At 38.7% G+C, this 27986-nt stretch overlaps 2 protein-coding genes across 8 annotated transcripts in view; one reads left to right on the top strand and one right to left on the bottom strand.

Annotated features, from left to right (window-relative positions):
- The window catches only part of ACAD9 (acyl-CoA dehydrogenase family member 9), a 30391-nt gene extending 7328 nt beyond the window's left edge, over positions 1-23063 (top strand). Inside the window, exons 2-19 of one of the 5 annotated variants that reach the window (XR_006102550.1) lie at positions 1138-1231; positions 2031-2132; positions 4277-4383; positions 5367-5467; positions 6113-6191; positions 6950-7124; positions 8560-8633; positions 10397-10472; positions 12069-12139; positions 12412-12531; positions 13129-13257; positions 16374-16453; positions 17157-17283; positions 18529-18606; positions 19739-19867; positions 20214-20444; positions 21186-21258; positions 21610-21628. Coding sequence is in view for 4 of the 5 variants with exons in the window: in XM_042455482.1 (XP_042311416.1) it covers positions 1138-1231; positions 2031-2132; positions 4277-4383; positions 5367-5467; positions 6113-6191; positions 6950-7124; positions 8560-8633; positions 10397-10472; positions 12069-12139; positions 12412-12531; positions 13129-13257; positions 16374-16453; positions 17157-17283; positions 18529-18606; positions 19739-19867; positions 21186-21258; positions 21610-21710 (1716 nt within the window). In the remaining variant the exon portion in view is untranslated. Of the gene's footprint in view, positions 1-1137; positions 1232-1320; positions 1505-2030; positions 2133-4276; positions 4384-5366; positions 5468-6112; positions 6192-6949; positions 7125-8559; positions 8634-10396; positions 10473-12068; positions 12140-12411; positions 12532-13128; positions 13258-16373; positions 16454-17156; positions 17284-18528; positions 18607-19674; positions 19868-20213; positions 20445-21185; positions 21259-21609 lie in introns of those variants that run through there. The other 4 variants (XM_042455487.1, XM_042455482.1, XM_042455485.1 and 1 more) reach the window with 4 other exon arrangements.
- CFAP92 (cilia and flagella associated protein 92 (putative)) overlaps positions 22314-27986 on the bottom strand; it is a 90274-nt gene continuing 84601 nt past the window's right edge. For all 3 annotated transcript variants that reach the window (XM_042455481.1, XM_042455480.1, XM_042455479.1), the window contains 5 exons: positions 27426-27638; positions 26009-26153; positions 23579-23736; positions 23085-23251; positions 22314-22446 (listed from right to left, as the gene is read on the bottom strand). In XM_042455481.1, the coding sequence (XP_042311415.1) occupies positions 22314-22446; positions 23085-23251; positions 23579-23736; positions 26009-26153; positions 27426-27638 (816 nt within the window). The remainder of the gene's footprint in view (positions 22447-23084; positions 23252-23578; positions 23737-26008; positions 26154-27425; positions 27639-27986) is intronic.

Consider the following 27986-nt stretch of genomic DNA (forward strand, 5'->3'; position numbering starts at 1 on the left):
CTTAGGGTCACCTTAAGTTGGAAATGACTTGAAGGCACACAACAACAACAAAAACAGCAACAGGGACAGAAGTATGGAAAAGAAACTAAAATAACTCTTCTAAGCAGGGTACTTTTTTGTTTGTACTATTCAGACCATATACTCTCAGCACTATAAAATTCCCTTAAGATGACACAACATATTTCAATTTCCTGGGATTTTATTGATAAGGTATTCTAAAATTCTGTTTCAAATGGATGATGCTGGATATTTCAAACAAAGTAGTACAGTTGAAGTTAAAGGAATGTGTGATCCCTTCCCTTCCCTCACCTTCCCTTCTTATTATATAGTTAAGAAGTGTTCAAGAAACATGTACTTATAATACGGCTTAAGATACTTATACTAGTATGTTGGGTTGGGGGAGGTCCAGGCCCAGCTAATACTATTCTTGTCCTTAGTAGTTTTTTCACATGCCTACTATATTACTTTTCTTTAAGGAGCTGTTAATCTAAAATGAAATTAACAAGAGGATTGTAAATAATGATCAGAATAAAGAGTTAGTGCATGCAAAACTGACACAAACCAAGAATGACAGACTCACTTGTCGTTAAGTCACATTAAGGTTGAGACGTTTGGGCCAATATTTGGTTGTAGGGGAGAGAAGTGCAAGCAAGGTTATTTTCCCCAGAAACTGCCCGTGGACAGTTCCCAAACAATCTGACCACTTGTGAAGTAATGTTAAATCTAGTGTCTGAGAGTTTTGTATATTTAAATCAATACAATTCTGAAAGAGACCTGACTAGTTTAAAGAGAAAACTGAGGAGGGGATGAAGCACATACAGTTACGTGTCTTTTTTAAGCTGTTCTTTTGACAAAGCCCTAAATCACTTCTGATCTCAAGAGTTCAAAGACCAGTCAGAAACTTCTGAGGGTTCAACTTCAAAGAAGGCAAAATGGAAGAAAATGCAAGGATGATATATAAGGATTGGTATATAAGAGTAAGTGACCTTTTTCGTGTTTCAGATGGACACAAAATACCTGTGCCAAGGCAAATGTTATCTAACCACTTGTGAAGTAATGTTAAATCTAGTGTCTGAGAGTTTTGTATATTAACAAAGTTGTTGTTCTTTTAAGTCTTGTTAAAATCTGTCATTCTAGGAGGAGGTTTTTCCATATCCTGAAATTAGCAATGAAGAATTGGAAGAAATCAATCAGTTTGTGGGGCCAGTGGAAAAATTCTTCAGAGAAGAAGGTACACTGCTGTTTTCTGAAGCTCTTTTTCTGTGAAGTTCTTTCATGAGTTTATTTTCTTCTGTAACAGAGGTTCTTAACCTTTTTTAGAACATAGATCCACCTGACAACCTGATGAAAGCTTCCTGCCTCTTCCAATGAAAAATGCGTTTAAACAAATTTCAAAGAAACAAAAAGAAAATTGAAGAGGGGAAGATCCATCTCTTTTTGTTTCTGCTTTACAGAAACTCATGTGGTCTGTGAACTCCAGGTTATGAACCACTGATCAATATAGGTAGTATTACAGTGCTAACAATAAAACACTGGGATTGCACCTTGTTGCCTATCTGCATTCTTTCCATGTCCAATTGTGTTAACAGAAACATGAAAGCAGCATTGATCAAAGAACTGTCAATCATGCTGCCACTGTGCATCTTATCTTAAACTGCTTTCCTGTCTTTATTTCTTGTATTATTGCTGAGAATCCTCTTGCATTTTTGTACTCTAATGGAAATAAATTATACTTCAGATAGGATTATGACATAATGTAGCTGATTGCTGAAATCATTTAAAAAGGATTTCACCTACTGTTTTGCCTAGGTCAAAATGATGTCACATTTCCCTGTTAAGCTGTCTGGTTAGCTCCTTACACACCATGAATATGAAAAAATAATTGGGAGAGTGAATTGAGTGGCCACGTTACACATTTTGTCACACTGTTAAAATGACCTGATGCTGCACACTTCAGTTTCCTTCCCCTTCTAAATAAATATCACCCATACTTCCTGTTTACTGTGTATCTATATGTCATTGTCTTTTAGTGGATTCTAAGAAAATTGACCATGATGCTAAAATTCCACAAGAAACTCTTGATGGACTGAAGAACCTGGGGCTCTTCGGCATGCAGATTCCAGAGGAGTATGGTAAGTAAAAGTGTACAGAAAATTGACCTTCATGGTTCGTTCTTCCATGACAAGCACACCTTGGGTTGTATCTCTCCTCCCCATCCCCATAAGATAAAGTGAGAAGTAAAAGTATGTGTTTCCTTGTAAATTTAGAAGCTACTATGTGTATCGGAATATATAGTGGTGCTGTTTTTAAGCTGGATATTGGACAAGGCAGGGAAGAGAGTGGACGTCCTTTTTAAGTAAGTCCATTTTTCTTTCATTCAAATCCCAATGAACATCATTGAACACATTCCTAGGAGAGAAGAAGCTAGTCCTTTTTATGAACAGTAAAAATAGCCATAATTGAAGATGTTGGTTGGAATCCTGTTGGTTACTCCCAACTAGGGTAGAATGAATTGTTGAATGGTAAGTCAACACATAGGTAAATCTCATTGATTCATTGGGTGTACTTTAGGTAGGACCAGAATTCAGGATGGTATTCCCCCCTCCCTTTGAATCCATGCTGAGGCCTTACAGAACTGTCTCCAAATAAATAAATAAATAAATATATTGATTTCTGTGTTGGGGTCTGTTTCTTGCTCATTTGAGCCTGTAATGCAGAGCTGTTCTGTTTAGAGTACATTCATCCCTCCACATTTGCTGAGGTTAGGAGCGCAAGAACCCCATGAATGTGGAAAAGCCACAAATAACAAAAACACTATGTTTTTACCTGAGATAACACTTCTCTAGAAATCTCTAGGTCCTCCAGCACAATTCTGTGGTCAACATCTGCTAGACATTGACCATAGAATTATTATTATTATTATTATTATTATTATTATTAACCTTTATTTATGAAGCGCTGTAAATTTACACAATTGTGCTGGAGGAGCTACAAATGCCTAGTGGAGTCTTCTCTCTAGGAATCCCTAGGTCCTTCAGTACAACCTTTGGTTAAAGCTGACCACAGAGTTTCATTGGGTGACCTAGATATTCCTAGAGAGAACATGTTAATAAAATCTGTGAATAATCAAATCTGCAAAAGTCAAAGCCACAAATGTGGAGGGACGACTGTATTGTCTTCTTCAGGTATAGGAGTTCTTTTTTCAAACACTCTAGGGTGCCAACAGGTTTGAAACAAGCTATTACATTTTGTGATGGAAAGAAAACAACATCCCTGTGGTTGGTTAACCTATGTGCGACCACCAATTCTCTCTTCATTCTTAAAAGGCAATAAACTCTGCAGTACAGCTGTTGAGCAGTGGTGGTGAACCTATGCCACGGATGCCAGAGTTGGCACTCAGAGCCCTCTCTATGGGCACACATGCCGTCACCCCAGCACAAAGTTCTTCAGAGTTCGTTCCTCGAAAGCCAGAGGGACATGGCACTTTGTGATAAATAAGTGGGTTTTGAGTAGCACTTTGGGCACTCTAAAACATTCACCATCACTGAGTCAGCAGGTAGGAGGATATGGGGCTGAAATTCCTTAGGACACGGGTGAGCTGTGGCCACTGGGCCACATACAGTCCTCCAGACCTATTAATGGGGCACCTAGACTCTGAAGACTCCACCCAAAAAATTCAGAACCTGTTGTTGCTTGTTGAATACAAGACGGTGATTTGCAGTATCCACATAAATTCTTATGCTTTTGCTTTTCCTCCTCTCTAAAAATTGGTCTCTCCATTTTTACTCTCTTCTCAAGGCCACAAAAACATGGCTGATATCTCCTGCTGTTCCCCTCCTCTTTCCTTCTCTTACCACCGCTAAAAATGCTGCTGCTTTCTCTTTCTCTCGGCTCATTCCATGTGCATCTCCTCTCCAGTCGTGTTCCCACTTCCCTCATCTCTCTTTCTCTGTGTTTTCTGCCCCAGTCCTCCTGAATGGCTTCCTCCTCTCCTGTGATCCTTTTCAAAAGAATCCTTTCTCAAAAGTCTTGTTCAAATATGGACATATAACTAATATTCCTGCTTCTTATTAAAAATTGCAGGGGGAGACTTTGTGGGAAAGTATTAAGTCAACAGATGCTTGTAATTTCAGAGAACAATTCCGAGGATGCATACTTAAGATCACAAGTTGTTGTCATTACAGGAAAAATGTTATTGTTTTTGTTGTTAAGGAGAAAATGCTGAATCAGCAAAATGCTATGCGATGATCAGAGTTCTTTTGTTTTTGTTTTTAAGGTGGCCTTGGTCTTTCAAATACAATGTATGCACGTTTAGGAGAAATCACTTCTCTGGATGGGGCTATTGCAGTAACTTTGGCAGCTCACCAAGCTATAGGGCTAAAGGTAACTCCTATGTCACTAGTTATGCATTATTAGTGTTTGTGGTAAAGAGCTCTACAGCTGGGATATATCAAAGCCATGAATTTTTTTGGGTACACTCAAATATGTGTCTAGGCAGTTTTATTATTCAAAGATAAAGCCATGTTAGTCTGAAGAATACTATGTAGAGAGATCTTGTAGCACCTTTGAGACTAACTAAAGAAAGAAGTTGGCAGTATGAGCTTTCATAGACTTAAGTTTACTTCTTTAGATGCATTACAAATGCATAATTTGATTATTGAAGTAGAAGCACTGTGGTCTTAACAGATAGTCTTAATTCAGTTGAACATTTACAATGAAAACACTGAAAAAGTGACAAATTTGATTTGAGGCATTCAATCCTCTTAGACTTTTTTTTGTCCAGGAAATTGTATTTTTGATACCACTGTTCAATGTGGATTAAAACTATTTGCAGTCTAGCGCAGAACAATATACAATCCGTATTGTGCCATATGGTTTCAAAAACGTATAAGATTGGCACATATTTCTTTAGATCAGTGCTATTCAAACTGGTGGTCTGCAAACTGACAATGGTCTACGAGACATTAGCTGTTGGAACATTAAAAGGGAAGAAATCTCAACTTTCTCTTTGCTCTAAACAGAAGGATTGGTTCACCCAGTGACCGAAGTTCTTAATGACTGTAGAAAAACAATCCTGCATGCTGCTTTAAAGTGTTTATACCTATGTAATGACATGTAAAGAATAATGTGGTGTTCACCTTTAAATTAGTAACTGAGATATAGATATATTTATTCATTGGTATGAGATAGAACATATAAGTATAAATGTATATAGGTAACCTATAACTATATGTGCATGGAAAAGATACACACACACACACACACACACACACACATTTAAAAATCATTAACTGAGAGAACTTCTGCTTCACAGGATGAAATATATGGTAGTAAATGGTCTATTTGCTATTGTTTTTTGGGGGTAGGGGATCCTTATTGCAGGCACTAAGGAACAAAAGAAAAAGTATCTACCCAAACTGGCTTCGGGGGAGTACATTGCAGCATTTTGTCTCACTGAACCAGGAAGGTAACACATTTACCTTTTACAACTGAATGTACTTTTAAGTGCTGGTCAAGTGAAGTCACTGACAAACTGAATAAAAAATCAGACAATCTTTATGGAAGGCTTCCCTCACAATTAAAAAAAACAGGGAAGATGAGACAGGAATTTCGGACTTATAAAATTGTTGTATGATTGTATGTGGATTTTCTAAATTTGTTCAGAAAAGATTATTATTACTTGGTAAATATTACAGTCCTCCCGCCCCATATGTGATCTTGCCATATGACGACTTGAGCTCACATGGACGGCAAGTCCAGGGGGACAAAATGGCATGCGCACCAACAGGAGTGTGGCACCATTGGAATCAATGCAATTTCCCCCGCGTATACAAAGGGCACATTGTACTTATGTTTTAAAATTGTATTCATCAACTGCCAAATTCTACTGTTGGTGTTCAACATTAAATAGAACCCAAATGTTATTCAGTTCATTTCATGTAATTATAGTTTAGAGCAGAAATTTTAGAACAATATGTTAAGTAAAATATTTTTGAATACTTAGAGCAATGAGAATATCTTCATCTTTAGAACATGCACATCTAAACAATTTTTATGTCTGACACATTTTTTGTTGCTAACTTCCCATTTCTTTGATTTGTTCATATTGCAGTGGAAGTGATGCTGCTTCCATCCAGAGCAGGGCTACTTTGAGTGAAGATGGGAAAAATTTCATATTAAATGGCTCAAAGGTACTTATTCACAGTAGATATTTCATTTAACTCCCAACTCCCATATCAGTTTACCAAGTATCTTCGTTTGTTTTCCTGCCTTGTTGACTAATGGCAGAAGGAAAAGCTGGCTAAAAAGAATCCACAAACAGCCAAAAGTGGCTCAGATACTTTAAATCCTGAATTAACTGGGTACTCAAGAGACAAAACCTCCCAAAAGTGAGTTTACTTCACTGAGGTTTCCAGCTGTTTAGCAATTGAAAAGAGTCACCTTTTCCAGTTCAGAAGCCAGTTTTCAGTTCTCTGTTGAATCTTGGCTGAAAAACAGTTATAGGCCCAAAGCTAAAGAATGCATACTGAAGCAGAGAGTTGTATTTAGCAGGAAAAGATTGGAGAGGCTGAAAGAGTTTGCCTATAAGTTTATATGTGACAATAGTCACTTCCAAACAGAACATGTTTGAAGAGGGAGCAAGCTTGTTTTCTGCTGCTCCAGAGAACAGGACCCGGAACAATGGATGCAAGCTACAGGAAAAGAGATTCCACCTGAACATTAGGAGGAACTTCCTGACAGTAAGGGCTGTTCGACAGTGGAATGCACTCCCTCGGAGGGTGATAGAGTCTCCTTCCTTGGAGGTCTTTAAACAGAGGCTGGATGGCCATCTGTCAGGGATGCTTTGATTTGGATTTCCTGCATGGCAGGGGGTTGGACTGATGGCCCTAGTGGTCTCTTCCAACTCTATGACTTTATGATTCTATGTGCCTTTCTTTTTTCATTGCAGATATGGATCTCAAATGGTGGTATTGCAGATATCTTTACTGTGTTTGCAAAAACAGAGGTTGTTGACAAAGATGGTGCAGTAAAAGATAAAATCACTGCTTTCATTGTGGAAAGAGCTTTTGGTGGAGTAACTCACGGAAAACCAGAGGACAAGCTGGGCATTCGAGGATCTAATAGTAAGAAATGACAGAAGCACTGCTTTGGGAAGGATCCTGTTGGATCCAAGGGCAGATCCAGATTCTTGTGTCAGCTGCATTTTTAAAATTTTCAGAACATACTGTTTAGTTGGGCATAAATGTGATTCTCACAGGTTGGTCAGTTGATGATCATTTATCTTCTTTCCAATCTGTACATATTTACAGCTGCCTGGAAATGGTTCAGAGGAATACTTCCCTGAAACACCATGGCATCTAGGTGAATAGTAAAAATTGTACTCCCACCTCAGCATTCTTCTCAATTTGCAGCCCTTAAAGCTTAATAGTAATCAGTGGTTCTTCATAGTCCCTGCTTCTCTTCTTGTACTTCCATGATAATCATTATCCTGCTGGAGGGACACTACATCAGAAACCCAGTATAATGAAAACTTGTAGAGCTGTGTGTGCTATACAGGATGGACAGGCAATATAGAAGTGCCACCAAGAACTTAAGTAGCAGCAGTTTCCACATCAGTAAGGGTTAGGAGCCCAAATTTCATACCAGCCTGGTCACACTTAGCTGACCATACTAGATTAACATATTCTTGCATGAGATGATAAAGAAGTGGCTGTCTTTCCATTTTGCTTTAATATATCATAGCCTCAATCCTAAGTACCCTCAGACTAGCATTAATATCCACATGCAGATCTATGCTATGCTGAGCCCATACCATCCCCTTCCTCTGGCCCACACAGCCATTCCATGCTTTGCAGTGAGCAGGCAGGCAGGCTGCTTGGAGAAGAAACCAGCTACATGTCCATAGCCAGATGTGAAATGATCACAGCAGCATGAGACTACTGGAGGGCTCTGATGGATCTCTGTACTGATGTCATAATTTCATGTGGGGCTGTGGCAGCCAGATGCTTCTCTAAGACTGCCCGCTCATTGTGAAACCGAATAGATATGTGAGGCTTATCAGTAAATAGAGAACATGGGGAGGGGGCTTTGGATGCTGTGGAAGGAGGAAGGGAATACCATCACCACCCCAGTACCCAAAAAAGGATATCCACATGTGTAATGCAAACATACAAATGTGGATGTCCCTAATAATACTGGCCTATGTTTGTTAATACTTTCCAAATAAAATACGGTTTCAAGCTTCACAGATTAAACAAAGGAAATCTGATTAGCAGGGTTTAGGGTCAAACCCTCCCCAGGTTTTTATCATCCTGAAAACCTGCATCCAATTGGAATTCTAAAATATCTTAAGATTTCATTTCCGCTTAGGTTGGTGATAGACGCTGGTGGTGTCATAACTGAACATAGAGGTAAAAGAAGGTGAATAAAAGGAAAATTTGGGGGATAGTTTGAAAGAGCAGAGTGGTGGAATTCTTTTCTTTAGTCTCTGGTCTCATTTCCATTTTCCTGAGACTCCTAAAACACTTCAGAATTACGTTAACTCTCTTTGTGTTACAGCTTGTGAACTTCACTTTGAAAATACAAAAATTCCTATGGAGAATGTTATTGGAGAAGTTGGAGGAGGATTTAAGGTAAAATGCAGATAATAAATTACAACGATTGAGGTATCAAATTTAGAAGATCTGTTTCATGGCAGGGAAAGATGGAAAGTAGGACCAGTTAGAAAGGAGAAAAATTCTAATGGGTAATCATAAAAAAGCAAGCAATTGGAAGACAACTGAAGTAGCATGTTTCCTAGCTGTGAATTTGTCTGCTTCTTTAAAATCTACTGATGGATTAAAATTCAAGGAATTAGTAAGGGTCACATCTGTGCTTCAGGTTCAGCCTCAATGTACTGACTGCAGAGAGAGTGCAGCAGACTTCAGGCTATGAAACAACATTTCCCTGGCAAATTACCAGAGGCCAAGCATTTCATGGAAGTAACAAGGCTATGTCAGCTGCCAATTCTACTGTTTCTTGTAGTTTACCTGTCTATATACAAATACTGTAGATATTTGCCTCAAGAAATGGTTAGCCAGATTAACCATCATTCAGAGTACTATGCGCTAGAAATGTCAATAAAGCTATGTTCTGGATCCTTTGAAATACTAATTGTGCAATGTTTGTCAAGTAATTACTTCTGGTAGCTGAGGTCTCCATAGTTTGTAAGGGCAGGCAGGCATGCCTGCAAAGCCAATCAACTGGAATTGAATTGCATTTATACCTGTAGCAATTGACATGCTGATTAATAATGTTTTACATTCTGTAGAGGATTGTATGAGACTTTATGCTGCTTCTAAAAGGCAGCAATTTCTGTAAATGATGTTACTGAAGCATATAAAAAAGATGTAGGAATGGACAAAATTTGTTCTTTTAGTAATGCCCCTATAATCCTTTCCTATATTGTAGCCCACTGAGATTCAAGTTTTGTAGTGACAGTTTTACACTTAAGCCCATTTACTAGTTCTAATTTAGACCCACTGAGTCAGTTACTGAATGGTAAGTCAAAAATCATGTAAAACCTTTTGATTCCACTTCCCCGGTTGGGACTAGCAACTGAATTTAGGCCTAATTAGCTGAGTCAGTTTGCCTACAACATTTAGATAGTGGAAACTGGCAGATATGTAAAATGACAGTGTGTTGGGCTCTATATGGTTAATTTCACTTCATGGTTTTGTCTCTCCATCTCTCTCTCCCTCTGTTTATATTCCAACATATCCCTCCCTGTGACCTTTCCATCAGCAATATCATGTTCAGCTGTCCAAAGATCTTATGTTCCTTGAAATAATTCTGCCCATTTTGCCTTGCTGCTCTTTATATTTGTAACTGCTTCCAGAATGTGTCCATATGGCCATCGCCCTTTTTGGATCATGTCCTAGTCCCTGTAGCTTATTGTAACTAAGCCAAAGAACATGTAATTGAAGCAGTCTTCCTCTGCTTATCATTGCTTCCATTTTGCCTGCCCTCTGTTTCCTTAGATTTTATATTATAATCCCATTGGGTATGTACCTAATATACCTCTTCACTGTGAAGCACAAAGATGGATTTGTGTAAGTGATAATAATAAACATCATTGTCATCTTTGTTGTTGTTTAAAAACAACAGCGTATTGCAGTCTGTGGTTTAGTACACAGATATATGCCTACTTAATTCCACAGTGAATTGAAGGAATCTCTGGAGAAAAGATAGCAAGGACACTACCATGTCCTTAGTCACTATAAGGTGACATAATATAAGGTGAAGCAGGCTAACTGAGTAAAATTTACTGGTGAATCTTCAGTAAAACAAAATGTATTCCCTTGGTGGACATTTTGAGTCTGGTTTCCTGGATAAGGTCTACTTCTGCTCATTGCAGGTTGCTATGAATATCCTAAACAGTGGAAGATTTAGCATGGGCAGTGCGTCTGCTGGAATGATTAAAAAATTGATTGGTAAGAAAAAGCTTTTTCTGTTGCTGAATGGGATGAAATAATGGTTCTGCTTCTAAGAGGGAACCTTATTTCTATGTCAATATTACTGCTACATTACTATAAAGATTATTGCCACTTACAAAATTTGTTCCTGGTACTGGGCAGCTGAAACCTTTTCACTCTTCATCATTAAAATGCCCCAGACCATTTTAGCTTAACAGACTGGGAAAAGGTCAGTTGTGTAATGAAAAAACACTGTAAAGCACAAATATGATAATTTAAGAAGCAAAGAGGGCGACACTTAGCACAGCCTATTTGCATTTCTGTCATCAGCACATGTGTAGATCTCCCTTTCTCCAGTAACAGATTTGTACTTTTACAGGACAAACATCTCTTAGTAAATAGTAATAGTCAGAGGTAAGAAGCAGGCATAAGCAATTCCTAAAAATTTATATGTAGTGTGGAGAGTAAGCATTATTTGGATTTGTGGTGAAAAACTGTGCTGAATATAGTTCATTAATAGAGTGCAAGTACTCAGGAACTGTATTCAGTAGTATTCCTGTTCAAAAACACTGCCAGATATGAGACAGAGATTACTGTATATATGTGAATGGCATTTGTACCAGAAGAGCCTTTTGTGTAAATAAAATTGAGGAAAGAGTGTTGGGGTGATATGGAGAGGAGCTCCTGGGAATATTGAAGGGCCCCTAGGGCCACATGCCACACCCAGTGGTGCTTCTGATTTTGAAAACGCCCCTGAATACCTGAAACACCTGAGAAGAAGCAGAATGAAATTGCTGTTTTGCCCCTAGAGTGTGTGAAGCAGCTTTTGAGTACAGGAAATTAGAGGGGTGATGGCACAGTGAATGTGTGTGTTGGGAGGAGGGTTGCATGCCACCTGTGAGTTACCCTTTGTCCACCCCTGTTCTGGTGTGAGGTGCTCTGTCTGTTACAAGCATTTGTCTTCGCATTCTACTGTGTGTCACCCCTGTAAAGACCAGTATACTGTATAGCCAGGAATCTTACTTGCCACACTGTGTGCCTTTGCTCATCCCTCACTACCCATTGGTGAACATGCTGGAATAGAATGTACCCTTCTCCCACTGTTGAATGTTTTTGCTTTGTAGGAGAAATCTTTAATTACTAGCATCACTTGGCAAAAATTGACTAGGTGTTCTTGTGTTCCTCTAAATTGGACTCAGTAAAGCAGACAAGACATAATTGCCAGCGCTTCAGGGCTGAAGGTTTTTTTGTTTTTTGTTTTGTAATTGTTGTTGTTTGACTTAAGAGACCTGGCAGCCTAGTAGTGAGAGAGCTTCAGCAGCACAGAAAGCTACACCAGGTGGAATATCACAAAATAGATACAGTTGATGTGGCAGTAATGATGCAAATATGTTGCAAATAGAGGCAGAGACTGTTGCCTTGCACTTAAGTAGTAGGAGACATTCATTTTCATGATGAGAGCCTTCCTTTCAGTTCATTAAAGTAATTGTAAACGGGCCTTGTCGTTTATGTTCCCATTGGAGTCAAATATATAAGAAATTCTTTTATTTACAAAATCAGACCAACGCATACAAGCTAGTTAATAGTTATTCTTCTCTTTCTCTTTATTTAAAGAAATGACAGCAGAGTATGCTTGTACAAGGAAACAGTTTAATAAGAAGCTGAGTGAATTTGGATTAATTCAGGTAACTCAAGAGACTATATAACTGTGATCTGTTTCGAGACATTCAGGGTGAACGCTTTCATCAGTCTAGAACTGTATGCATAGCACTGATCTGGCCACAGATGTGGTAATATTTATATAAGAAATATATGACTAGTTATTCTTTAAAATGAGGCAGAATAATTTACTAAATACTGGGTATCTTCCATCTGAGAATGAATTATAATTAAATATTATGCAACAGTTGTAGAAAGTCACATATGAATGGCATCTCTTTGTTGCTTTTTTTTAAAGGAAAAGTTTGCCCTTATGGCTCGGAAAGCATATGTGATGGAAAGCATGGCCTACCTCACTGCAGGAATGATGGACAAACCAGGGGTCCCTGACTGCTCAGTTGAAGCTGCCATGGTTAAAGTATGTTTTATTGAAACATTGCTTTGAAGCGTATGCATCTTTGTACAACTGCTTCAAAATGGAAAAAAATATTATTGTCATCTTCAAACTATGAAACTCTTAGAAAGAAATGGGCTTTACATATGCATCTTTTCCACTTCTTAGTTTATGGGTGATCCAGTTGATTGAATGACATTTTTATATATATTTTATTGACTGTCCTATAATCATGAATGCTTACATACCTAATAGATTCTGAAGATATTGGAAAGGAAGTGAAAGCAACAAGTAGACCACTGCTATTCAAGAGGTAGAAAATGCTTCTTGTGTATGTCAAATGTATGGCATAGGTCAGGCCGCGGCTGACACCTGCTGAAGAGAATCCCTATTGCTACTTCTACCCATTCCTTGGAGGCAGCAGGGAGTCTTCTCGCTTAGGCAGGAGCCTTTGTGGGCCTCTACCCTTTCCTCTACATAGCCCCAACTTAGCTTCCATTTCTTGACCTTCCAGACATTTGATAACATTTAGATAAGAGGAACTGACTCTTTATTGCCTAGTTTAACAGATTTGAGAATGTATGTAAGAATAATGGAGATGATTTCAACTGTTATTGGCAGGTGTTTAGTTCTGAAGGTGCTTGGACTTGTGTAAGTGAAGCTTTACAAATTCTTGGAGGCCTTGGCTACATGAAAGACTATCCATATGAACGGTATCTCCGGGATAGCAGAATACTTCTGATTTTTGAGGTAATAAAAAGAAATATAATTGTATGTTACAGTCATAAGGTTGTTAGTCAGAAGTTAAAGGTTTTTTTTAAACCAAACTGTTCTTGAAATGTAAATGTGGATGTGTGTAATACAGTGGGTCCTTGGTATCCACTGGGGTTTGGTTCCAGGATTCCTCCCATGAATACCAAAATCCATGGGGATTTAATTTACCCATTAAATACAGGAGTGTAGTAAAATAGTGTCTCTTATATGAAATGGCAAAACAATGGTTTGCTTTTTGGAATTTTTATTTTATTTTCAAGCCATAGATTGTTTAATGTGTGGATTAAGAATCCATGGATACAGAGGGCTGACAGTATTAGAGTAGCCCTGAACAGGGTGGTTGGGTTGACTTGGGAGGTCCGTCATTCATACTGTCAACAGAAGTTAAAGGTGACTTGATGACAATTAACAATAATACTGGAATAAATATATTTAACATATTCCAACTAGGACTTGGTGATAAATGCAGTGTTACTCAATGTAGAGGAAGAAACAGCAATAAAAAGAGTCCTGTCAGGGCAAATAGAGCATTAAAGAGGGGTTCACTCTTCCTAGCTTTGCATAGGATGCCAGTGGAACAGCCGTGATACCAACTAGTATTTGCTTGCTCGCAACAGCCAGGCCATGCTATTTAGGATTGGGGTGCCTGGCATTCTGAAGTGGCATCTGTGCATTTCCCTCCAGCCATCTAGGCTAACCTGGTCACTTTGTAAACCTTCTGCCTTACTTGTCAATACAAATAAAATTAGGCTTGCAGTGGAAGTTTCCATTTTAAAATGTTTGTTTTGTGAACTCAGTAAGACTACATAGATATAAAAGAATGTGTAATATAAATTTATCTTAGGCAAAGCCTGAATCAAAGAGTTAGCCAACGATGAAATCTCATGGCCAAGTCTACGTAAGTGAAATAGCCCTATTTGGCCTTGATTCAGTCCACACAATGATGAGAGGTCACGTTCAGTTGCCCTGAGCTGAGGATTTGTTAGTAAAGGAAAAGTGCTGAGTGAGTGCTGATTCTCCCTTGTGGAGAACCCTGATCTATTGAGAAATTAGCCCACATGGAGTGTTCATATATGCACATAATGGAGAAAGAACAACACCTGAGAAGGATCGGATCACTTTAGAAGATCCCAGTATGATCTAAAGATGACTCGTGCCTGACACCACTTTGTTTGGGAAAGCTGAAAATCAGGGCTAAATCTCCGCTGCTTCTTTTTCATATGCACTCTTCTGTTGGGAAACAGCAAAGTCAGGAGCAAGCAGGGAGGAATCCAACAAAACAGAAAATTCTAGATTCACTTCCATCGCTGCTCCTTATATTTGGACTGACCAGGAGGAAGTAATCTGGAAAGTCTGGTTCCACCTGGGATCTCTATTGAAGCAGTAAAATGGACCTGAAGATTCTGATCAGTAGCTTTAGTGGGACTTTATTTCCTATCACCTTTCCTTAGTTCTGAGTGCTACTAAGCTCCACTTGCTGCAGAGCTGTGTGCTATAAAGAATGGGCACTTGTAATCAAAACCAAGTGTGTGACATGCATCTGTTTAATTTAGCATCCCCAGTCAATGTATGCAGTAATTTTAATTAGCTTGTTGTTCAGCCATCTGTTCATTCTGAAAGCTTTAATTGCCAAGCAGCACCTGCTTAAAATGTAGTGTAGTCATAGTCCATCAGCATTTTTCCCTTTCAAATCAAGTGCTTCAAAAATGTGAGTGCTTTGCTTTCAGAACGTCTACAGATGTCAGATTTTTGTTTCTTTTAGCCTTCAGAGAGGCATGTATAATATTGGTGTGCTTCTTTTTCTACATATGAATTTCAATTCTTTATGGATAGTACTGATGGAACTATTGTTTTTGAAACACTGCAAAAACTGCTTTATTTATATTTTAATCCCATAACAAAGTTCTTCTGGAGGATTACAAAAACTATGCAGAATTGTTGGTTTGCAAACTATGTAATTAATAAGCTAAATAATTAATCACCTTTTGAGATGCTGAAGACATGTCTAACCACACAGCGCTATATAAATAAAGGATGATGATGATACTCTGTCATTTACATCTGTGTAAATAAAGTAACAAGACTTTAAAGTCAAAGACATAGCCATGTTACTCTGGAAAATCAATACACAAAGAGATGTTGTAGCACCTTTGAGATTAACTGAAAGAGAGAAGTGAGAAGCTTTTGTAGGTTTGAGTCTACTTCCTCAGATGTAAGACCTCCTGAAGAATACACAGAACAAGCTCATATGTCCCTGCAACCATATTGCAACTTCCTGAAACACAAGGACTCCATCTGCATTGCAGAAATAATGCAGCTTGGCACCACTTTGACTTCCATGGCTTAATGCTGTGGAATCCAGGGATTTGTAGTTTGTTTTGGCACCAGATGCCTTTCACAGTATCTCACAAAACAACAAACCCCCGAATTCGATAGCACAGATACTTGGCAGTTCAAGTGTCAAACAGCATTCTTTCTGCAGTGCAGATGCAGGCAAAGTGAGATTACTATAACCAGCCCCAGACTATTAGGTGAATTATTGGATGAAGCTTAGACCTGAGACAGCAGGACTTCATCAGGAAATATTTTTAATTAAATTAAGAGAATGCTGTAACATACATCAATCCTGTGATATTGATGTGTTCTAATTGATGATGATGATGATGATAATAATAATAATAAGTTTTATTTATAAACTGCTTTTCCGCGATGATCAAAGCGGAATCTTGATTGTATAGGGAATAGAGTTCTACTATCTTTAAAAGCAAATGCTTCATTACTTACTTATAGAACCAGTCCCAGTTTTATGACAGTAAGGCAATAACATTTTTTTTCAGTTATCTAAATCGGTTTCTTTCTTAAGCTATTAATGCAAATAACACTCGAAAATGGGACCATACAGATGATGTACTTCAAGTCCCATAAGTCCCAGGTAGCTTGATCAGTAGCCAGGAATGATAAGAATTGTCAGCAAAAACTAGAGAGCAAAAGCTTCCCCACCTAAGCTCTATAAATGTAAAAGCCTTCGACTTCAGTCTGTAAATATAGTTTCTCTGTCTTACTTGCCTAAACTAAACTTTTCTCTGTTTCAGGGAACAAATGAAATTCTGCGAATGTATATTGCTTTGACAGGCATGCAGTATGCAGGCAAAATCTTAACTGAAAAAATAAAGTATGTGTTTCTTGGAAATAACCATCTTAGATGACTAAACACAGAATAGATTGAAAGTTGGTAGGTGGGAATAACATAGAAACAAAGGATTGCATCTAGACTAAATGTTCTTAATGGTGTTTAACCAGCCTAAACTGGAAATAAACCTTTCATTTTTACAAATTTAAAGTGCTATGTAAACCCTAAGTTGAATTCATTTTAAATTGAAATTGAATTTACTTTTCTTTTAGTGTCTTGTACATACTCCATTACTATAGGGAAGCCTATATATTGTGGACAGTTAAATCACTGCTGTTCTTTATGCTTCATTGAAATCTGAATTTTATGGTTTACATGCCACAATGATTCCAGAGATTTTAGGGATTCAGTGCTATCTGGATGGTTAATGCCAATTGGTGGGTGTCATGTATCAGGATGTAGTTCAGACCATGGCACCCTTTTATATATTACAACCCATTATCATTGGGTACTTTAATCCTTTTGTGCAGTGGATTGGGGGGCAGGCAATCATCTTCTTTTAAAGTGTGAAAAGCACTTTACTGAATATCTCAAGTAAACAGAAAAGACGAAGATAGAATGACAGCATCTAATCTAAGGGAAGAGGGAAATTATTCAAGAATTTTGGTGAATGCTACAGCATGAGATAATCTTGTAGAAACAGCCTAATGCTAAAGCAGCATCTCTGTCTTTTTTAATTCTACAGGGAAATTAAGAAGGGGAATGTGAGTGTGGCATTGAACATATTTGTGAACAAGTTCCGTGACAGCATAGGTAGAAAAGTAGATCTAGGATTAGTTGGAAAAGATGGAGTGGTGCATCCCAGTCTCGAAGTAAGTACTCCATGCAACCATTGTCAGTATGCCTGAGTGATTTCTTGAATAAAAATGGCATTTTAGGGGCTTCTTGTTGCTGGCTCATACCCTCCATGTAGGAGCCAAGGAAGCTGCCTCATAGCAAACCATCATCATGCTCAGTATAATGTACACAGTCCACCAGTGGCTTGCCAGAATTTCAGACACAACACAGTCTCAACTGAAGATGCCAGAGATTGAACATGTACTCTGCCTCTGTTGTATGGCCCTTTGAACTCTACGTTTTAGGAAACTATTTGGATTGTTGTTGGGTTTTTGTTTTGTTTTTTTATAAAAGAGGCTGTAGCAGTTATCTTCTTGCTGATTGCTGGTATGTTTTCCACCCAGGTAGGTTGGATGTAGCTTAGTGTTTACTGGAGGGTCATCACGAAAGGAGCAGACAGAGAGTCTTTTTCTTTTTCTTTTTTTTTAGTTCCTCCTTCCTCTTTGACTCCCTGTACATCTCAAAAAGTTGCTCTTGAGGGTTAGGGGATTCTGTGGAGTAACTTGAGAAGTTATATGAGGGGCTCAGGGAGTGTGTGGGGGTAATCACTTTCCTCTCTCTTACTCCAGTGGAAGTTTTCTGCTGGATTCTTCTAGCTTCTCTTAAACAGGAGGAGTCAGTCTGGATCCAACCCCACTGTGTTTAGAGTTAGCTTATTGTCTTACTTGGGTTGTCCCCATTAATCTTTTGAGGAAAGGTAGAATATTAATGTTTTAGATAACCCTGATCACACAGATCTAACTATCAGGCTTCATATTAGTATTAAAGAAGTGGTCCCCAAACTGTGCCCTTTAAGAGATTTTGGACTTCAGCTCACAGAATCCCAGAATATTGGCCAACATGGCTGAGACTTCTGGGAGCTGAAGTCCAAAATCTCTTAAAGGGCACAGTTTGGGGACCACTCACTAGAGGCTCAGGCCTCAAGCTGAGGTTGTGCCTGGGGGATTCCTGGCAGAGGTACACTGGCAAAGCTTTATGTTCTGCAGACAGGGAGCAGCATCTTGCCCAAAGTGATCTGCTAAAGAAGCAAGTCACTCACCATCCTTGAGCCTGAACAACTGAAAGCCTCAGGCTGAAATCCTGTTCCTTGAGGAGAACCAGCTGGCTCTCCAGGTGCTTGGAATTTTAAAAGATGGTGTTTATCTATAATGTATTTGTTTGTGTGTATAGAAGTGAGAAGGTAAACATGCAGAGCACTAGTTTGTTTTTTTATGTTGCAGGAAAGTGCCAAGAAACTTGAGCAAAATGTTTATTATTTTGGCGTTACTGTTGAAGGCTTGCTGAGAAGGTTTGGCAAGGTAAGCAGGGCTTTCTTAGTGAAAGGAGAACTAGATCCCATCCTTCACCCTGCTACACAAAAAAGCCCTGCCAAAGTGAATGTTTCAAACCAAACTCTCTTCTAAAAGCCCAATAAATGTCTTCATAGACCAGACTAAAGAGCATAGAAAATAACTGCACTTCTTTTCAGCTTCTCATTGAGTTACAAAAACACCTTAATGAATAAATGAGCAAGTGAATCAATTGAATTTATTTTTTTCCAGTCCGAACAAGTCTAATACAGCCTAAATTCAAGAACATAACAAATTATTCATTTACATGTGCAGTGCTAGCAACTAAAGGCTGCTGTCTTTAACAGTTTTTTGAAGCACACTGTACAATTCACTGGGCTGTTCAGAATGGTGATGGATGGAGAAAATTCATGAGGACTCAGAGGGGAGTGAAAAAGAGTTGTCTTGAGGACTGAGAAACCCTGATGAGAACTCTGTAAAGCCACCCCCGACTCAACATCCAGAATTGAGGCAAATTTGGTAAATCTCTCCCAGACCCATCATTTTGCTGCTCCCACCCACCCTCACCATGGCTCTGCGGAAGATGGCAGCAGTCAGGGATTGTCCATCTGTGCTCTGATAACTGGGTGCATGACAGTGGTCTCATCTTCTAGGACAGTGGTTCCCAACCTTCGGTCCTCTACATGATGTGTACTTAAGCCCCCATAATCCCTGACTGTTCGCCAAGTTGACTGAGGCTTCTGGGAACTGAAGTCCAAAACAAATGGAGGACCAAAGGTTGGGAACCACTGCTCTAGGACCTCCACAGAACTCTTCGGGGTTGTCCTACATCAGGCCTCTGACTATCAGCATAACTAGATGGTCCATGGCTGCCTCCCACTTTCGATATGGCTGTGTCGGGGTGGGGGGGGGGGTAGCTGGTGCACAACAGTGCAGGCTTCTGGGGCCTTCAAGGCAGGGGGGTCACTGGAGGTACCAGAGGGCAATGTTCTCATTGCATCCAGCTGTAGGACCATCCAGCTGTTTTTGAAGTTGTTCATTTGTTTTGATAAATTATTTGTGTTCCCCACCCCGCAGGAATGGCTTTAATGAAGAATCACATCCCTGTTGTTAAGCTACTAAAACATTTGGTTTTTATCAGACTATTGTAGATGAGCAGATGGTTCTTAAAAGAGTGGCAGACATCCTCATTAATCTGTATGCAATGACAGCAGTCATATCCAGAGCTAGTCGATCTATCAGCATTGGTTTGCGTAACCATGATCATGAGGTAAGTTTACATAGATTTTATGTAATAGTTACAAAAATATGGTGGTGACCATGAATGAAAACTGTATTAAGTAGACAGGTGGGGGAAAATCTTAATTGCTTTTGAGAGTTTCTTGATGCGTTTTTGACTACATTGTCAGTGGAGAGGGGAAAATATACAGGTTTAGAAGTGTGTGGTTGAAAAGTTTTTTATAAAAATCCAAATCTTTCCTTTTTTTGTTGTTGATAAGAAGAACATTTTCCATAATAATGCCAGTTATGAGGGTGGTGAAAAAAATGAGATCCTACATCAGGAGATAAAGTTCTTCTGTGGAGACTATGACATGCCTCCCCTCCTTTACTGCCAGAACATCCTCCCCAAACACTGCCATTTACTGGTCAATGGAGAGGGGGAGAGTGCAAAGAAGCATCCAGGTATAGGAACATATCTGGACCAGCACCAGGCACCCTGTGGGACCTCTTGGTGATCTTCCAAAAGTCCTGAAGGATGATGTCAGTACTGAGCATCCAGCTATAGGAAGTCAGCTGGACACTTTGCCCGCTACCCCCTCCACTAGCCAGCAAAACATCTGTGTTGGGTGAGCACTGCAGCACCTAAAGTTGGGGTGGGGTGGGAGGTTGGTTGGTTGTCACACCACAACAACTGAAAAAGTGATTTATGTTGATGAAAACTGAACTTAAAACTGTGTAACAGGATGCCAGCTAAAGTGAGATGCATTCCAGATTAGTCTGTCAATGACCTCTGTGTATTGAAAGCTTATGTGTCTGAGCATCAAATGGTGGGGGACTAAACAAAAGATGGCTGCTACTCAGCCTCCAATCTGTTTATGAGCCACAGTGTGCAGTTGCTAATGGGAGATATTAAAACAGCCTAGGCTGGCTTCTGGCCTGAATCACTGAGGCATTTCTTCTAGCAGCATCTAGATATGCGTAAATATTAAACCTTATATATCAAAACATATTATACAACACCAAATATACATATATAGTTAAACCTAAACAAATTCATATTCTAAAGCACAGTACTGAGCCGATAGCTAAAAGTATAAACTGAGGAGGCTCTTTGAAAAATCCGATTCTGTTTCAATTATTTTGGGATGACAATGGAAAGATCCTTCTGTTAATGTTTACAAACTTCAGTCACTGAATGTTTTCACTGTGGGTGGTGGTCACTGTGAAGGGTGAGGGGAGAGATGGTTATTTTCTGTTTTCTCAGCAAATCATATGGTATATGTCAAATGGATATACATGGGTTAAATTCTAAAGAATATTTAAAGAAAAAATACTTGAAACTGCTAATGGTTCAACTGACTTTCTAGGTACTGCTTACAAATATTTTTTGTACTGAAGCTGGTTTCCAGAATAATTATGCAATGGCAGAACTGGAAAAATGTAAGTAAAGCAATTGAGCCAAATACTACCATTATATAATTCCTATTGCAGTGCAAAATAAATACTGAACATATTGCTAAAATATAAAAGATGTAGAAAACTGAAGTCAGTACTACTGACACCATTTCTGTTCACAGGAGATGTCTTTAAGTCTGTACTAACAGTCTCAATGCCAAAGCAGGCCTTTGATACTCCCCCATTATATGCTCTTTCTCATAATTAGTACTAATGTGACATCTGCTGTTACCAGCTCAACAGCTTGTGTTTACAGTCTTGGATTTCAAAAAATTTGTTTCTTTCATTTATTTGTGGCTCTAAAAGAATTGTTACTTCTGTTTCCATTATTTCTAGTTGCTCCTGAGAACATGGATGACAGTATTAAAAAAGTGGCAAAGCAAGTGCTGGAAAAAAGATCCTATATTTGTTCCCATCCACTCGATAGAACATTCTGAAGTTTGAGAAATGGTGATTCAAGTGCTTCTTCTTAAATATACTGAAACCAGGTTTCCTACAGTGCAAGTGAATGTATGCAAATTAAATCCTTAATTTTAATTGTGACTGAGACAGACTGAATGAGAGACAACAGTCTTCATTAAGATGAGGTGCAATTTTAATAAAATAAACTATATTAAATTCTGTGTGCTTGAATAGATGAGACAAATACCCTGACAATCCATACAGTGCCTACTGCAGTGGTAGGTATCAGATGGCCCTCCAGAAGTTGGAGGACAGCAATCCCCATCAGCCCTAGTCAGCATAGCAAGTGGTGAGAAATTCAGGGGATTGTAGTCTCAACAACCTTCAGAGGGCCACATAAATCCAGCCCCTGGCCTGTTTTGTATAGCTGAGAATGACAGGTACAAGAACTTAGGAGAGAATAATTGAAAACTGAGTATGCTCAACCTGGAGGAAAGGCTAGTAAGGGGAAGGGTAATAACGGTCTCAAGGGGAGAGCTTGGTTTTTGTTTTTATTGTTGTCCCAGAAGCTAGAAGGTAGAAACCCATCAAGGCTTAGAGAGGAGAAAGAGAAAGATTTTTACATCATCTTCTACTGACTACAGCACAACCAACACTAATTCATCACACAGTTTACCTTGCACATCTTGTGTTAAGATTTCATTATCCTTTAAAACTGATTGTAGTGGGGACTGCCTCTTATACCGAAATGAATGTTTATGACAGATTGTTCTGAAAAACAGAATAGATTCTTAAACTGCAAACACTTTAAATATACATGTTCATTAATTAAGTTCTTATTTAAACTTTCATAGTACAAAACATATGTGCTGTGTACTGTACAGGGCAGGAGGAAAGATTAGCTTTCTGCAGAAAGAAATGCAGAGCTCACTTTCAAAATCTCAAAGTTATCTGAAGCAAAGATGTATATTTAATTTTACAGAGGTTTTGGAATTACAGATTTGTCTATATGGTAAAAGTCTTGGATTTTTTACCCTACTGAAAGGGGTGTCATGATGCTTTGACTCAGGGACTTTGGAGCAGCCTGCTGCCACCCCTTTCAGTGCTGTATTGGGGCCATGGCAATTGCATGCCACAACCCTGATCTGGCATTTCCATGGAACAAAAAGGAGCCGCAAAAAGTGGGTCCTTTTTGCGTCACAGAAGGGGTGCCTTTGCCACCGCCACAGCACGTTCTGGCACTTCTTTTGGCGCTGCATCAGGGCAGCGTTGGAGTATGGAATTTTCCTGCAATTATGTTTTAATGATTAATTATTGCCAGTATTTAAGTCAGAAAGAAGCATTTGTAACGCTTTACATACATCAATAAACTTTTACAGTTTGTCATAGCAGTTTGCTGAGTAACTCACCTGAAGTCTGCTCCTTTCAGAGATTTAAATACATTGTGTTTCCGGTCATAGCATGGAATTATGTTGATACTTGACTTCAAACTGAGATGAGGGTCATTGCCAGGAACAAATCCTTTACCGGAGCTGGCCATTACCACAGTGTCTAATATTTTTGCAGCTGGAGTAGGCTAACAGAACAGAAGCAGTAGATGTCACAACACAGCTTTTTGACTTCACTGGTGTTTTTGCAACAACTTGGAACTAGACATTCATTTCACCCTAAAACAGTTTTTTGAACATGTTTTTATTACAAGATTGTGGCTGCAGGTTAATACCAGGAGTGAAATGGACACGGAATGTCATGAAGCTAGAATTTTGTAGGGAATGCTTCCACTGATTGAATCAAAGCATTAAGGAAACCATACCAACTCACCTTTAAATAAATTCTTGTCATATGCTGAGAACAGTCCAATTGAGGGTTGTTATACTTGTAATTTTTAAAACATAAACGTTACCTGCATCTTTAGGGACAATTTGATTGGCTTGTCCTTTAGGAGTCCTTGGCTGCGTGCTAGCTGGCAACTAGCTTTTGGTCCACTTGAAATGAGTTCTGTTGCTGGACAGCATCTGTGGACTTTCATTGCAGTGTTGCAGCATATTTCTTTCTTAGGTTCTTTTGTTCAAACATGTCCATTGGCCATGCAAGAAAAGAAAAGGATTAGAAAACCGCTACCAGATTATTTCCAGTATTTTTAAAAAGCTATTAATAAAATCTTATGCCCAAGTACTTCCCCAAATGTCTTTGAACATATGTAATTTTCAATCTGTTTTGCTGATACCACAGTTTGAGATCAGACTATTAGACCTAGTACACGAAGACGAATGGGGCAAGACTGCTGTAATAAATTAATAGTGAGTATGCAACACCTCATCCTGGTAGTGCTCTTTATATTTTGGTCCCTTATATTTTAGAAAGACCAAAAGAGGAATGGTAACTCAGTGGCCCTTGAGATGCTGCTGCTATAACTACTGTCATCTCTCACCATTGCCTATGAGACCCTCAGGGGGCTACATGACATGGCCTAAAATCTTATTTCTGAAACCAATCATCAAACTAGAACATTCCAATGTTCTGCACAGGAACAAGCCCTATTTGTGTGAGGCACAGAAACCACACTGAAAGGGGCAATTGGTCCAATTTCAGTAAAAGAAAGATGGACACCAGCCCACATGGACTAGGACAAAAACCAGTAGTTTTCACAACTAAGAGAAAGAAAGAGTTCTCTTCATTTATTAGAAGTGCTGTGGCACTGTTTTTTTTCTGTTGGCTAATTCTATAACACTATTATCCCAAACGAAACACACCTATTACCATGAGATCCAGAAGAGTAGACAAAACTGTTCAGGCCATTCTACATAATTTTACCTTTACAGCAGTGTTAAGGGATACATCCAATAAAATATGAGATTAAAGAAGACAGCCACCATGGTATAATGGCTTGAGTGTTGGACTAAGACTTCTGGAAACGGGGGCTCAAATCCCCATTCAGCCTTGGAAAACCACTGGGTGGCCTTGGGATAGTTACACTCCCAGCCTTAGAGGAAAGCTGGGACAACATTTCTCTGAAAACATGCCAAGAAGATCCTTTGATATGGTGATCCAGTGATGCAGTTAAGTTGGAAACAACTTGAAGGCTCACAGCAATGTATTTTTTTTTTTACATTCATTGCAGAGGTTGGTATGGTCTTCCTCCTTGTGCAATATCCAAAGCATGCACACACACAGATTCCCCACTGCATTTCAGTATCCTCTGGAGCCATTTGCTGCAAAGGGGGTTGTAGAAGTATTTGATTATGTTTCTATAACTAGATGTAGACCAATTGCATCATCTGGTGGGACCTCTGGGGACTGATAAGCACACAAAGGTGTTTCCCTAAACCAAAAGGTCAAATTTGTAAAACAGAAAAGTTTAGGGTAAAGTGGTAGTAGAACAAATTATAAAAAGGCTTTATTAACCAATGTAATGGCAAAATAATAATGTAAGATACCAGTTTTGCCAATAGGCATAAAATGCTGAAAATTGGAAGTCCCAGGTGACATACAGATGTACAAATCCAGATAAAACCAAACACGTTTCAGCAATTGTCTTCCTCAGTGGAAAAATATTATTTGTTATATCATCATTATTAGTTTGGAATCATTCAGTATAAGTATGAAGAAAATTATATATTGGAATCAGTGTCCTGGATACTCCAGTGGATTACACTTAACCATGTAGAATAATACAGCAATAATAATAGTTTTTATTTGTATCTTCCCGCCTCTCCCAATGGATCGAGGTCCTCCAGGATTACAACAGAGTTAAAAACACTTGTAATATTACAACATTAATTACAATTAAAACCACAGCTAAAAACATAAACATCAATCATCAATCATGCGCAGAGCATCTGCTATACTAGCCCTTCTATTCCCTGCAGAAGACAACTCCACAACACCATAGCCTTAGTGGCCAGGGGATATCTGGGCAGTGTCCAGCTCCAGTTCAACTACTGACAGAAGAGGTACTGCCCTCCTGGAACTGTCTTCTCCCAGCTGCAGAATTGCAACTGGATGTTGCCTGCCTGGAGTGGACACCCCATGCCCTCCACCAGTCACTAAATGGTTGAGGGGTCATATTCTGGTGTGAAGTTTACTGATGTAAAATGTGACAACGTAACGAGAGCATGTGTGTTTCCTGTAAACTGCATAGAAGCCCATGCTGTAACTGGATGAGGAGCTTGTTATTTGGAAGAATTCATCAAGCTCAAGTAATGTGAGCCAGGTAGTGCCTATGATGGAACCAATAAATATTTTCTTTATATTTCATTTGCAGCTGTATGAAATCACTACTTCTTCAGTATTTAAAGCCACCTTTAATAGGAGTGTGGAATATAGTACATACCTTCTCTGCGAGTGTCAAGGATCACAACAGCACATGGTGGTTTTTTGTAAAGCTCAAAATCATCATTCCGTTTGTCCCAACACCATCTGTCTCGATCCAGAACTGGCTTTAATTGGCCAGCATTGAAAAAGTTCTCCTGCCATTTCTAAATAAATTACTTTTTTTTAGCCATCATAAAACACGTTCTGAAAATTTGCACAGCAATATGATAAATGTAGGAAATGTACCATTTAGTGAAATAAAGGATATTTCCACTAAGCAATTTTATTATGTTAAATAAGAAAAGAACAAATTACATGCTTTGATTCTGGCCTTTGTGAGCTGAAATAATACCTTAGAACAAATCTCTTTATCTAAGTGTACTAGTTCCAAGATACCAGTCTAAACTTCAGTTACTCAAACAGTAACTTGTCACTGCCATATAGCAAATATATTTTGAAATTTGAAGGTACTTTTCAAAGTAGTTTATACGATGAGAAACAGCAGGTCAAAGCAAATGTTTTGTTAAAATGCCTGTGCTTTGGGGGGTTTACTGTGATGTGTATAGTGTGGTTTTCTTTTAATAAACTCATAAAAAATACTGGAGGCAATGGCAGCGACACTGGCTGCTACACACTCTGGAGTGTGAACACAGTTACATTGATAGGCAGTATGCTGATTAAACTGACATGATAGTTCCATTAAGTTCCTGTGCTTATTTCACTTTCATAAACCTTTTCAACATCAAAATATGAGATGATGGCTCTTTTTTCTTTTGTCCAGAATACCAAATGTCAAGGAGTTTGAAAGAGATAAATTGAAAAACATTTTCAGATATGCTGTCCAACCTCAACTCCACCTAATAAAATTGGTTCCCACTGACTAGTCAATTCAACCATGTATTCTCATCTTCTGTTCTCAAGTCAACAACTATAGTGGGTCATAGTCTTTTTTCTTTCTTTCCAAATTTAAAATCCCACTTAATTGTCATTTAAGGCAGGAGAATGGTGGGACCATTGCTTTATTTTCAATAGTTATAGTCTACCTAATTACAAATAGTTCTTTGGTCAGTTTACAAAATAATAAAGTTAAAAGCAACAATTAAAGTCAGACTCCAAATTAAGATCAGAAACAAACTAGTACAAATGTAAGAGGTAAAATGGCTTTTAAAGGCTATAACAGAAGAAAAAGTATATAGCTGGCTCTTAAAAAGCATTAGAGGAAACTTAAAACATGCCATCTGAGAAAAGTGTTTCTTAAACAGAGCCACTCGCACATAGCAACAACTAACCTGACCTCCAATGGTAAACTTAAGATCTGTATATGCATACACAGAGATACCATGAAGTCTCTCTCACACACTCTCAAATACCTTTATCATGGAGTGGACCACTAGGAGTAGATGTGACAAGAATAATAAAAAATGAAGTTCTGATACCTCGCTAAGCTCCATCACCCGTGCCTCATCTGGCATAAGAGGATGCAAATTGGATTCAATGCTGCTTTTAAATCCAGGGTATACAAATCCGTCTGGTGAGAGCCACAGCTTCTTTGACTGCTCTGTGGATTCCTTCTTTGCGCTATGCTCATCCACTGGATCAAACATACTGGATAGATATTTATGACCATAAGCAAATCTCTGTCCTGGTGCCTAGGACAGATCAATGTTTTGGAATATTTCTGTTACCATGAACTGTCATCTTTTGGAGTTTACCACATAGGCCTATGAACTTAAAAGACTATAAAAGAACAAGACCTCAGTACTTTTCAGCCCTACTTTTACAACACAGTTTTGAATACACTTCTAATGTGGCTGTATAGACAGTGATGCAGCCTGAATGATTAAAGTGCTAACTGGCTTCCTTATTAGTATTACTACTTTCCTGTGTAAATTTACTGTAACAGTTTACTGACAATAGTTTTTATTTCATTCACCACTTATGGGCTGGATGAGGGAAAACCGACTCAAATTGAATCCAGAGAAAACGGAGGTACTAGT

The sequence above is a fragment of the Sceloporus undulatus genome, chromosome 2, assembly GCF_019175285.1.
Source record: "Sceloporus undulatus isolate JIND9_A2432 ecotype Alabama chromosome 2, SceUnd_v1.1, whole genome shotgun sequence".
NCBI lineage: Eukaryota > Metazoa > Chordata > Lepidosauria > Squamata > Phrynosomatidae > Sceloporus > Sceloporus undulatus.